Consider the following 12662-nt stretch of genomic DNA (forward strand, 5'->3'; position numbering starts at 1 on the left):
ACGGCCCCGCTTTTATACCGGGCCAGCCCTCGCTCGGTCGGCCCGCGGCGCTGCTCATGTTTTCCACTGGGGGGGGAGGACGAGAGAGGGGAGACCGGAGCGAAGGAGGAGGAGGGGTTGGGGGGGAAAGTTGCTTGAATTTGCGAGGGGCGAGAGCCGGCGGCAGCGGCGCGCCGCCTCCTTCCACTGGCTGGGGGAGCTGCCAATCTGTGTTGTAATCCTGCAGGAATTTCTGCGGGGTTTAACTGGGAGCCGCGCCGCCGCCGCCGCGCACTCGGGGCGGAGGGAAGGCACCAGAGCCGGCAGCGAGCAGCCTGCAAGCCGGGCGCCCTAGCGCCGTGCAACATCGGGCCCGCCGGGCAGCGCCGAAGCGGAGCGCGGAGTGGAACTGCAGGAGAGCGGTGGGCAAGAGGGCGCCAGCGGCCCTGCCCTGCGCCCCCCGGGCGCTGCTGTGCGCCGCCGCCCCCCGGTTTCTCCTTTGTGCCCGGCCCCAGGCGGCCGCCGCTTCGGCTCCGCGGGAATAATGCGGGGCGTGTGGCTAGCGCTCACCGTCAGCTTCGTGGCCTGCGCCTCCGGGCAGCCGGTGAGTGCCGGGGCGAAGGGGAGGAGGCGGCCCCGCGGGGCGCGGAGGGACGGGACAGGGACGAGGGCAGCCGCTTCGGCTCCGTCTCCGAGCGCGGGGCGCGCAGCCCCGGCTCTGCCTGCGGCATCGCGGACCTCCGGGCAGGGGGCTGATCCAGGGGGCATCTGTTGATAGCTGAGCGCTCTGCAAGCAGCAGACCCCCCTCCTCCAAAAGAAGAGATCCCCCGGACTGAAGCGGAGCGGAGCGCCCTGTCGCCCTCCAGCGAGCCTCAGCCCAAGTTTGCCGCAACGACCCGTCCTCCTGCCGGTCCCGGAGCCCCCCCGGTGATTCTTTCCCAGCCGCCCCGGAGCGAGGGGGATGAAGGGAGGGGGACTCAGAGGCCGTGGGGCAGCCAAGGGGCGACGGCGGCTCTGTGGGGTCGGGTCCCGAAGCCCTCGGGGAGCTGCGTCCCGCGGGGGCTCCGTGCCCAGCCCGGCGCTGGGAGCAGCAGCCTGAGGGCAGCGCGCCTTCCCCCTGCTCTGCGGGCGGCGGGGCGGGAGCGTCTCCTTGCAAAGTCAACTCTTCCCGCACGGCTTCTAATATGAGGGGGGGGGGAAAGCAGTAACGACCCTTGGTTGCGAGGCTCAAGACTCCCCAAAACCTTCGGGTGCGCAGCGCTGCTGCGCCTCTAGTTGCACAGGGGCGCAGCGCTGCGCGCCGCCCAGCTAGCCGCCTGTCTCGGCCGTCCGCCCCGCCAGCCCTTCCCCTGCGGGCTTGCTGCGAGATGCTCGGGATAATGCTGCTGTTTACACTTTTTCCGAGCCACAAGTGTATTTGCTAAGCGAGGCCCTGCGCTTAATGGAATTAACTCGGTTGCCGGGATTTGTGCCTCTGGAAGAGCCAACTCTCGGCTAAGCGCTCCCACACTTCCGCGGCAGGGAGCCGGTGACAGCCGGGCAGAGGGGTTTAGCTTTTTCCATCGGCGAAACTCAGATTGTCCTGAGGGAAAGGAGGCATGCGGATGACACTGTTGCAGTGCTTGGGCAAATATTAGGAAATAATAAATTGAGGTTTCACTATGAAATTAAAAAAACATGACAATTTAATCCAATTAAAATGAGCCGCTCCAGTGAACTAAATAATGTCACTAGCTTGGGCTAACTTTTGAAGTTGTCTAGTTGTATAAATTAGCCCAGTCACAGCCTTCATGAAATCTGGCTCATCATTAGGGATTTCTAAGGATACAATTGCAAAATGCATTTCTTAAGAACTAATTAAAAAAGGGCTGTGTAGAACAGCGAGTCCCTTTTCCGCGAAGTGTAACAGCGCTGCAGAAACACTCTTGGCTAATGAGGGACAATATACTTTAATTTTATAGAAATGTAGTTATTACGAAGCTCTCTAATGGTGCAGGAACTATTAAACTGCTACAGTAATTAGTAAAGTATTAAGTTTGATGGGGTTTTGCCTTAGGATGCACACGCTGCGGCGGCGTGAGACGGGTTGTCAGGAGGTTCGGGGGGCAGGGGGAGAGGGAGGTGGGGGGGGGGGGGGGGGCAGCTTGGCGGTGGTGCAGCGCCCTCCCTTCTGCCAGAAAGTTGTGGAGAGATTGGAAAAGCGAAGGGAGGTTGTTGTTTTTTTCTTTTTCTTCCCCTATCCTCCCCGCTTTTTTTCTCCTCTCACTATGTCTGGCAGCTGCTACATGGTCCCTTAAAGTAGGATTCTGTAGACTGATCTCTGGGAAAAGATACATACCAATTGAGTCGTCTCTGCAGAAGGTTGTCCTGGTTGTAAGATGAATTTTATTTGGATGCTTAAAAAGCCCTGCTAGCTCTCCGGAGCACTCTCAAGTGGTTTAGCTTTAAATTTCTTCCCCTTTGATTCTGCTATTTATTGTTGTTATTATCTAGGCAAAGCTGCAATGTAGAAATCTCATTTCTGATCAAGTAAATTATCCAGGAGCTTTTTAAGCAAGGGAGGGTAGGGCAGCAGGAGATTTTGTTTCCTAAAGCAGTGAGTTCCCTGTGTTTACTTCATGTAACCAACAAACCTCTTTACTGGGGTGGGCCATGTAGATGTCAGAGCTGTGTCAAAAATTACTGGACATGAGAACACCCCTGAACCTGGGAGTGGTTTGTCCATGCTGGATGCGTGCTCTGTGTGTTGCAAGGTGGGGGGGAGCACACAGATGCTCTCTGCTGTGCTATACCAGCTGCCCTGGGGGAGCCAGTGCTTGGGGACATGGCTGGGATAAAGAGGGTGAGTCCAACCTGCTCATGCCAACCTGCACATGATGGCAAGCATTGCCCACATCAAAGCTGGTGGATATCAGGGTGGTTTGCTGCCATCAACACACTGTGCAGTGAGACATCAGAGTGGGGTCCAGTAACCCTGTTGGGCCTGAAAGGACGTGAGGAAATCACCCAGGCTTGTCTGACTGTCAAAAAGTGTGCTTTTTAGCTACATTGAAAGTTTCCTGGTTTGCTTTTAGGAGAGGGAAAGAGAGTGATATGAAACCGCTGGAAAGAAAAGGCAAACTCTGTAAATGAGAGGCTTGATGTGCCTTTTAAAAGGTTGGGTCCAGTCCTGGAGGTGGTGGGAGTCAGCAGTTGCTGATTTTAGCACTAGAGAGCAGCGCCAAGTATCCAGCTGTACTTGTCAGCTCCCATTCGGAAGAGGCTGATAAACCTTTCTGTTTCATCCTGGTTTGCAGCAGTGAAATGAATGGTTTTCCAGAGCTTGTATGATGGTCTGATCCTTTCCGCAAGCCCAAGCGCATGTTGGGAAACTTTGCTGGCTGGCAGGTTGTGCTGCATACTGCAGTGCTGGAATGCTGCTCTCCTAACAGAAGGTTAATAGTGGCTCTCCTCGTGAGAGTTCTGGAGTCTGGAGACTTTGCTTCATGTCAGCAATACATGGTGGGGTGTTGTGTTTTAGGCTTTCAGTAGAATAGAGCACTGAGGCATCAACATCAACTGGGTGGTCTTTCTGTTTCTTCTGAAAGCGTCTGAGTGCTGATTTGTTGGCATAAATGTAGTTATTGAAGGATGATCCAAGGGCAATATTTGATATATTTTTCAAAAGTATTTAGTATTTTAGAAGCACAATGCTGTAATTTTCCTGTATTTGTTTTTAATGGTTATTTTGCTTTTCAAATTTGGAAAATTGATCATGTGTTGGAGAGGAGGAATGTTGGCTTCTTTGAAAAGGCAGCTAGACTTTGGAGATAGTTATTAAAGGAGAACAGAGAAGGTCTGAAGAGATAGGTGGCATTTCAGATTGATATGCCATGCATGTCTCTCCTAAGCATGTTAAAGTCTGCATTGCCAAGGAAGTTCCCAAGAAAGGTTGGAAGCTTTTTTCGTCTTGATTAATTTCCACCCTTCCCCAGCTCATGTGAGCTTTTTCTTCTCACTGTAGAATTAATAAATATCCATCCTTTGCTTTTTGTGGCTTGGCAGCACCTGGAATCAGGAAGCAGCATCTGCCATGACTGCTTCCTTTGCTCTGGCTGAACATCTGGATGCTCCAATCCAACAGCTGCCTGCACTGCTGTGCACTGGAAATTCGGGGGAGATGTGGGTTTTGCCACCAGTCTTGGGAATTACAATTCTGGTGCTGCAGTGAAGCCACTCTTTAGCTGGATGTTCTCAGGAGCCACTTTCTGGCAGTAGGCTTCCCTCCCAGGTTAGCTTATCTTATCTTTTACAAATTAAACAGCAGATGAGTCTTGACCCAAGATCAAACACTGAAACATTTTCTCTTTTTAATATCTTAGCCTAGAGGTCTGCCTTGGAACTGACTTAATATTCAGGCCTAAAGTGCAGAGATGTTTTCTCTGCATTTCTTTCCAGATCCTTATCAAGGAAGTAGATGAGAGCATCATCTTCAGGAACAAGTCAGGGCAAATGTCTCAGGGTTTGAAGTAAGGTACTGGGATTGTGGTTCTTGGGCAGATGATACCTCTGAGGCTATTGCTGCAGCTAATGGAATAAGGATGGTAGACTTTGGAGAATGAGACATAAGGCTTGGGTTTGCTTGAAGGTTTGATGGATCTAAGTCTCTATGGTCATAACCTTGAATGTAATTTCAGGATGACCATATTGAGGCTTAATTTCTTGACTAGCAGAGGTCAAAGCCTAATTTCTTGGCCAGCAAAGGTGTGAGTTCTGAAAAGTCCTGTGTCAAAGACTGAGCCATGATCAAATGCCTCCATGGAGGATGGTGAAGAGCTACCTGCTATCCTTGGTGAGGAATGTAACGTTTTGGCCGGGAGTCCTGAGTTTGGAGAAGAGCTCATTTCTCCCTGCAGCAGCTGAGCTCCCTGCAGAGCATCCGGTCATTTTCAGAGCTTTCCATTTGCCCTGCTTTTCATGGCCAATTGTCTCTGTAAAACAGAGGCATATGGATGGCATTTATTAATTACATTATCTCACCAAATTGACTTTTGCCATTGACCAGTTTAAACATTTTCTTTATGGTAGAGAATTACAGGCTTTAGTAAAGCCCAGCAGCTGAACAAAGGGCTCTTATCTTCTTATAGAGAAGTACTCTTTTGTCTTCTGAATAGATTTGACTGACTATGATTTTTAACAGAAATGTTGTGTTTGAGACTGGCAAGCTTATTTGAGGCCCATCTAAGACCCTGCTTGAATGCAAGTCATAAAGATGCCCTCTGTGCTGCTGCATTTGTGAGAGTGTGTGCAAGTCATGAGCAAGCAATTTGGTCCATATTCAAGTTGCTTTGCTCTCCATATTGTAGCAAGCATGAGAGAATTGCTATAGGCTGTTCTGCAAACAGCTTGTTTGGATATCATAGAGTCATAGAATAGTTTGGATTGTAAGGGACCTCAAAGCTCATCTAGTTCCAATCCCCTGCCATGGGCAGGGACACCTTCCACTAGACCAGGTTCCTCCAAGTCCTGTCCTGCCTGGCCTTGTACACTGCCAGGGATGGGGCAGCTACAGCTTCTCTGGGCAACCTGTGACAGTGTCTCACCATTCTCACAGTGAAGCATTTATTCCTTATATCCAGTCTAAATCTACCCCTTTAGACTCATTCCAAAAGGTCTATGTACTTAAGTTGGGGCCCCAGAGCTGGATGCAGTACATCAGGTGGGGTCCCATGAGACTGGAGCTGAGGGAGAGAATCAACTTTCTGGGCTGCACATGCACATTGCTGGCTTATGTTGAGCTTCTTGTCAACCAGGACCCCCAAGTCTTTCTCCTCAGGGCTGCTCTTCCATTCTCTGCCCAACCTGTAGTTGTGCTTGGAATTGCCCTGAACCAGGTGTAGGACTTTGCACTTGGCTTGGTTGAACTTCATGAGTTTTGCACTGACCCGCTTCTCCAGCATGTATACATTCGTCTGGAGGGCATCCCTTCCCTCCAGCATGTCAACCACATCACGCAGCTCGGTGTCATCAGCAAAGCTGCTGAGGACACACTTAATCCTAATTGTCTGTGTAGCTGACAAAGATATTAAACAGTGCTGCTCCCAGTACCGACCTCTGAATGCCACCACATCAAGCCATTGACCACAACTCTTTGAGTGTGACCATCCAGTCAATTCCTTACCTGCCAAGTGGTCCATCCATCAGATCCATGTCTCTCCAGTTTAGAGATCTAAACCATCTCTGTTGGTTGGCTCTTCAATCACTTGGAGAGAGAAGTTATCATTAATGCATTTCAGGAACCTCCTGGATTACTTGTGCCCTGCTGTGTTGTCCTTCTAACAGATATCAGGGTGGGTGAAGTCCCCCATGAGGACCAGGGATTGTGAATGAGGCTGCTCCTATTTGCCTATAGGGGGTCTTATCTGCCTGGTCTTCCTAGTTGGGTGGCCTGTAAACAGACCCCAATGGTAATGTTACCTGTCCCAGGCCTCCCTTTAATCCTGACCTATAAACTCTCTGTTGGCTCCTCATCCATCCCCAGGCAGAGCTCCATGTGCTCCATAGGGCCATTGACATCAAGGGCCACACCTCCTCTTCATCTCCCCTGCCTGTCCTCCTTTAAGAGGCTGTATCCTTCCTTTCTAACATTCCAGTCATAGAAGGTATCCCACCACCTCTCCACGATGCCAATCAGATTGTAGCCCTGCGTGTGTGCACGTCTCTAACTCCTCTTGTTTATTCCCCTTGCACCATGTGTTTGCATAGAGGCATTTAAGTTGGGCTTCAAGGAAGACAACTTCGTGGTTAGAGTAGCTGGAGTTCTTTTGTGCTGTTCTTCAGATGCTCTCCTGCTGACCTGTGATCCCTCTCCAGGCTTTGGGCATCTTCTGCTGGCATCTCCTCCTGCACCAAACTGGTAGAAATGGGATTGATTGAAGTTCCCTTCCTCTGGCAACTTTAGTTTAAAGCCCTCTTCACTAGCTTAGTTATCTTCAGTTCATGCTTACAAGACAACAACAAAATGCTATCTGCAATCTTTTTAGGACTAGTAATTTATTCATAGGTTACATGGCACTATTCAGTGATTTCGGAACAAGATTTCTCTTGCTTACATTGAAGTATAATTTGCAATCTCTTGAGTAAAGATTGCATTAGTGTTTGACCCTGTAATAACGACAGTTCTCTGTATGTATGTTGTTTTCTTGATTAGCTCAGCCCCGAGGGATGCTTTCAAAAGCGTACTAGATATTTAGGCAGAAATACAAAATATATGTAATCCTCAAAAGTATTGGAAAACTGATTGCAGTAGGAAAAAACATAGTGGTTAACAACCATTTGCAACAAGTACTTTTGCGCTGAACAAATTATTTTTGTTGACGTCTCAAGTAGAGGGTTCATTTAAAGTGAAATAATGACTAACAGGGTGGCATGAGTCTGCAGATCTTGGCCTTGTCTGTAGATTGGCTATTAGTGTGTCACGTAAGCTGTGCTTAACTAAAGCCTGAGCTGGATGCTCCATCTAAAATCACTATTTTTAGTTTATATATAAACAACTTCTTCAGAAATCTCCCTTCTAAGCTAAATTGTTGTGTTCCAAAGGTGAATTGATTTGGGAAAGTTCAAATAAAAACCTATTTGGCTGTGTTTGAGTTGTGAGCATGAAGATAAATACATACTTTGTACTTCTATTAATGGTAAGGAGACAGAGGGACTTTCAGAAGGTCAAACAGCTTGTGTTATACACAGGAACTGAATCAAAATGTGCAGAAACCAGCACTCTGCTCAACAACCAGAATGTATTGTCTGTAATTAGATATTATGTTGTCAGACATACTTTGCTCCTGCTTGATTAACCATAATAAAGCATAATTTTCTCTAGAGGTGCTTCCACACTAATGGAGGTCACTTGTCACCTTTCAGATCAGTGTGAAGTGGCCAATCCTTATGTTTTGAAGTGTATTTCAGACGTCTGACTGTAATGGTCTTGCAGATCTGTAGGAAACAGTGCTGCTAATGTAGCTTGGGAGATGAAGTACTTCTCAGGGAGCAGTTGGGTGCATGACTGATATAGCCTAAGAATGTTTTGAGAGAGAATTAAAAATGTAATCTATTTGCTGCCACATGAATGACCTTACTAGGTCTTCCATCTCCTACCTTCCCCAGGATCCTCTCTGGTATGTCTGCTCCTGTCCCTCCATTAGTTGTACAAGTAGAAGCAACCTTTCCTCTTTCTCTGGGCTGAGCTGCATTAATTCCAGCTGTGGTGACTCTGCAGTACCTTCAGGAACAGCTGGCTGGACACAGCAGCTGGAGAGCACAGCTGTGACCAGCCAAGTCCCATGGGCTTGATCTCTTTCTGGCTTTAAGAGCTGAATCTTGTTTGGTTTTTGCACTGGGGTCTTCAGGGGAAGGCTAATAATCGGTTTGAATACATGATGTTATCATGCAGGCTGCAGGAGAGATGTCCAGGAGACAGATTCTTCCTTTGCTGACTCGTTTATCTGTGTTCATACTGGATATGGAGATCCTAGAATTGATGTATCACTTAAACTGGCTACCAGGTGAAAGCCTTCACAAAGCCTTTCCTTTTGAATCCTTTTCCAGTGTTGTGCAGTTCCACATTCAAATATGCAGGCATGGAGGTGTGACATTGATGGTGTTCTTATTATTTAAAATGGAAACCTGCAAGGGAAGCAAAGCAGAAAGGTGAAGCTAGTCCAAAATAATGGAAATGGGACATCTGAAGATTGAGCTTCTGTTGAATATAAATTTATGGCATGTCATAAAGAAAAATAGGCATGGGTTAGTCCTACAAATAATAATAATGTATAAATCCTGCAGCAAGGATGTGCATAAAATAGTGTTGCTGAGAAGCAATATTCTGAGTTTTCCATGGAAGGGGGCTTGCAGAACTTCCAGGTCCTGTCCTAGCCATGGGACTGCATCTCCTTCCAGTCGAGAGCTCAGGGGCGCTTGGTACTTGCCACTGTTGGCAATGCAAGCCAGTGAATGGAAGTGGTTGTGCAGCAAGGAGAAGCATGAACAGGATGTGTGAAATTTGGTTAGGTGTTTAACTAGCTTGTGTTAAGTCTCATTGTGAGAAGGTGAAAAGTTCTCAAGAACTGCTGTGGCAGCATACAATGTTAGAAGATTAATGCTTTAGGATCATTAATGGCTTAAGCATCTGTAGCATATGGAACTCACAAATTTCTCCTGGTAGAACAAGAAAGATAACTAGTTCTGAAGGTAGATAGCAAAAGTTACTAATGTGACATATGTATCTTCTAAATTCTTGTCTTGGGTGGAGTTGCTTATCATTTTCCAGCCACGTGCTCCCTGATTATTTCTCATATGCGAAGGCTGATTTTTTTTAAATGTGACATCTAAAACGTCATGAAAATAAACTTCTTGGAGGGTGTTTGAAATTATATGTTCACAGAGACTGTCTTCTGCAGAGGATTGAGCACCGAGCTCTGCAACTGTTCTAGCTTGGAATGTATTTGAAACTGGGTTTGTGTGTGTGTATCTTATATAGATCTTCATTCTATAGAGATCTCTATTTCACATATATTTTTTAACATATTTTATATTCTTGTGTGTGTGTGTGTCTTTTACAAAAGGCAGTGTGTCTTTTAAGTGTCAGGAAAAGAAATGCCCCACAGAACATAAAAAGGACTTCCAGTTAACAAAAGTGTCTTAATATAATTCTCTTGGGCTAAATTAGGGTGGGAGGAGCAGCTTCTCTAACCTTACTTACCAGGAAAAAAAGCTTTAAATGAGGGTGGTCTTTACAAATGTTTTTCTTCTCGTTTCTTCACTTGTGGTTTAATATAAGTATGATTTGATCCTCTGTAGCTCCCACAGGTGCTTTTGATTTGATTCTCCACCACAGCCTTTCCTCTGTCCTCAAAGCTCCGGCAGGGCTCAGGCATAGCTGGCACTGTATAATGTGAATGAGTTGGAAACATTTTGCTCTAAAGAGAAAAACTGGGAATAGTGGGGAGCATACTGGTTTTCTCCAGTTGTGCTGTGTTTAGCCCAAGCAGCTCTGCCCTGTTGAAGAGCAGCGCTATGCTCTGAGAAGGAGGGAGGGAGTTTGCCTCTGGTGAGACTCAGTTTTTCTGCTGGGTGAGGAGACAGACGTGTGCCCATGCCAGTATTCTGGGGCTCACTGGATGGAGGGAACTTTTGAGTTCCTGATGATGCAAGAACATTGGGTCTAAAATGGTCTGAGACAGTACTCTTAATAGTGTTGCTGTGCTGAAAATGCCACTTCTCATCTGTTTTGTAACTGTAGGGCATTAGAAAGAGGAAATGACCTTTCTTTCCTTTTGTTCCTGTTCTTACTGTGATTCACAACCTGAAAAGCTTATTCTACCCTAGGCTGTTTTAGAGTTCTGTGCTTTCACTAATGCTGCTTTCTTGACTGTATCTCTCCCACTTAACCAAGAGCTGGTGACTTAGCATCTTGATGTAGGTCTCTTCTTACAGATACCTGTAATTGGTCTTCTGCCTGATGGCATAAATTGTCATATACCAAAAGCCAGATAAACTTAATTGTGATGAAGGCTTCCTGATACTTTTTTTTGAGAGCCACAAAACTTGTCTGTGGGTTAAAGAAACCTTCTGGGCTTGTGAATGTTTAGTGATGCTACTGAGGTCAGATGCCAATCATTTTTTTTGTTGTTGGATTTGGTTTTGATGCTTTTTGTTTGATTGTTTGTTTTTCCTTTCATAGCCTTCTCTCTATTTGCACTGGAAAAAATGGGCAGCTTTTGGTTATGACAAAAAAAATCTTAGTTTAGGAAAAAACTGTGGTGCTTCTATAGTATACCTGTAGGAGACTGATACATGACCATGTTACTTCTTGCTGTTTCACATAACATCCAAGTATCTTACTCTATTAAATGTATAAAGGCTGAGGAGAAATATCCTGGCAGATGCTGTCAGTCTCCAAAAAGGTAGGTGTCATGAAGATTGTGGCTATACAGACAGTCAGAGCTGACACAGTTCCCGTGTCGTACTATAGCTCACATGGCATTTCTGTATCTGTGATCAGAGATGAAGGGGTCCTAAGGGAGGATTAGCAAGAGTATTTTGGGGATTTCTCTGTGGCTTTCTAGAGATGCACAGAAAAAGCTAATCTCTCTCTCTCATTATTTAATTCAGCTAACCTAATTAGAAAGCCTCCTTAGCGCAGTCTCTGGCAGCTAGCTGCAAGAGCAGCAATTAGTAGTGTCACCTAATGGGAGAGCAAAACAAGGAGCGGTAGGAAACTGGAGGTGGATGTTTCTGTGTATCTTAACAGCCCTCCCAAGGGCCAGGCTTGCTGGGGTAAACTCAGCTGTGAATTTTAACAGCTTAAAAGAACAAAAAGGAAAAGTGAGTTTTGAAAGACTTAAAATTCTGAATGCTTTGATTTTCTTACTGCCAGTCTTGTTATGTTGTTAAGCTCCACAAAAAGGTGTACCTGACCCCAGAGTTACTGTTTTGGCTATATACCCCCCTCTTACTCCTTGAAGTAGTTTTGGGGGTTGGATGTTGTAGTTTATTTATGGATTAATTTATTAATGAAATTTTACACAAGCATGATTGGTTGGGGACTGGTGGGCTGTACTGCCCATACCTCAGGGTGTGAACAGTAAATCTGAACCGGGAAGAGGTAAGTAATTGACTACTTTATATATCTGGGGACAGTTCTTTGGCCTTTGTCCTGGAATGCACATATTCCTTTGTGTACTGGAATATGCTTTATTTGGGGATAGCCCTGAAGCCAATTAAAAGCAGGAGCTGGCATGGAGGGGAGAACCAGCCATGGGTTGACTGTGGTGAAGCAGGGTGGGAGGTGACAGAGCCACAGTGCTGCTCCTTGGCCACATCGTTCAGGGCTGTACATAGGCACCAGAGGGCAGAGACAGATCTGCATTTGAATCACCAACTTGGCACTTCACAGCTTCACATCGTTTATTACTGTGATGCTAATGTCATTTAGCCATACATGTATATTCTGGGAGCATTTAGTTAAGTGTGTGTGTGGGACAAGTAATTTCCCAATCCGTGCGGAGTTATGTGGTCATCATGTGTGAAATGTGTGACTTGTGGTTACACAGGATGGGTTTTGGAAGTGCTGTTAACTGAGTGGCATATGTCAGTGACTGGAAAATGTAAGCTATTTATAGTTATCCACAGGTGGAGAGCGAAGCAGCAATGCACAGCACCAGTAATAATTATCAGCAGTGCAGAAGTTCATCTCTTAAGCCACTGGGTCTAATGCACTCAAAAGTATTTGATCTGAAGTCTGGCACAGCCTTCAGATGGAGCTGTTCAAAGGCGTCCTGACCTAATTTTGCTGCGGAAGTGTGCAAGCCTTTCTCATTCCCCTAATTTCTTGCAGAAGGTTTCAATGATAAAGTCTTCATCCCCTACACGTGCATATATTTTACCACAGAGCATTTGAATAAAAGCAGCCATTGCAAGCCAGGTGGTAAATATAGCATACAGCTTAACAGAAAAGACCTTCAATTAAGCAGAGGCGGGCCCTTCTCCTATGCTATGCAGTTGTCAATTAGCTTTCCTTAAGCCTTTTTTTTTATTTGCTGGGTCTTTTCGTGACTAATTGCAAAGCCTGAAGCACAGTGCTGGCTCTGCATGTACAAGTAAAGACTTTGTGTTACACTGAATTCCTGTTTCAGTGAACACCTCT

General features: G+C 46.4%; 1 protein-coding gene across 1 annotated transcript in view; it reads left to right on the forward strand.

The window, feature by feature from the left end:
* The first annotated feature begins 230 nt into the window (after positions 1 to 230).
* The window catches only part of SDC2 (syndecan 2), a 60920-nt gene continuing 48488 nt past the window's right edge, over positions 231 to 12662 (forward strand). Inside the window, exon 1 of the mRNA XM_057400509.1 lies at positions 231 to 583. Coding sequence (XP_057256492.1) covers positions 524 to 583 — 60 coding nt within the window. The 5' untranslated portion in view covers positions 231 to 523. The remainder of the gene's footprint in view (positions 584 to 12662) is intronic.

This window comes from Pezoporus wallicus, unplaced genomic scaffold (genome assembly GCF_028554395.1).
Source record: "Pezoporus wallicus isolate ANWC-B61680 ecotype Strahan unplaced genomic scaffold, APGP_CSIRO_Pwel_v1 contig_7985, whole genome shotgun sequence".
Lineage (NCBI taxonomy): Eukaryota > Metazoa > Chordata > Aves > Psittaciformes > Psittacidae > Pezoporus > Pezoporus wallicus.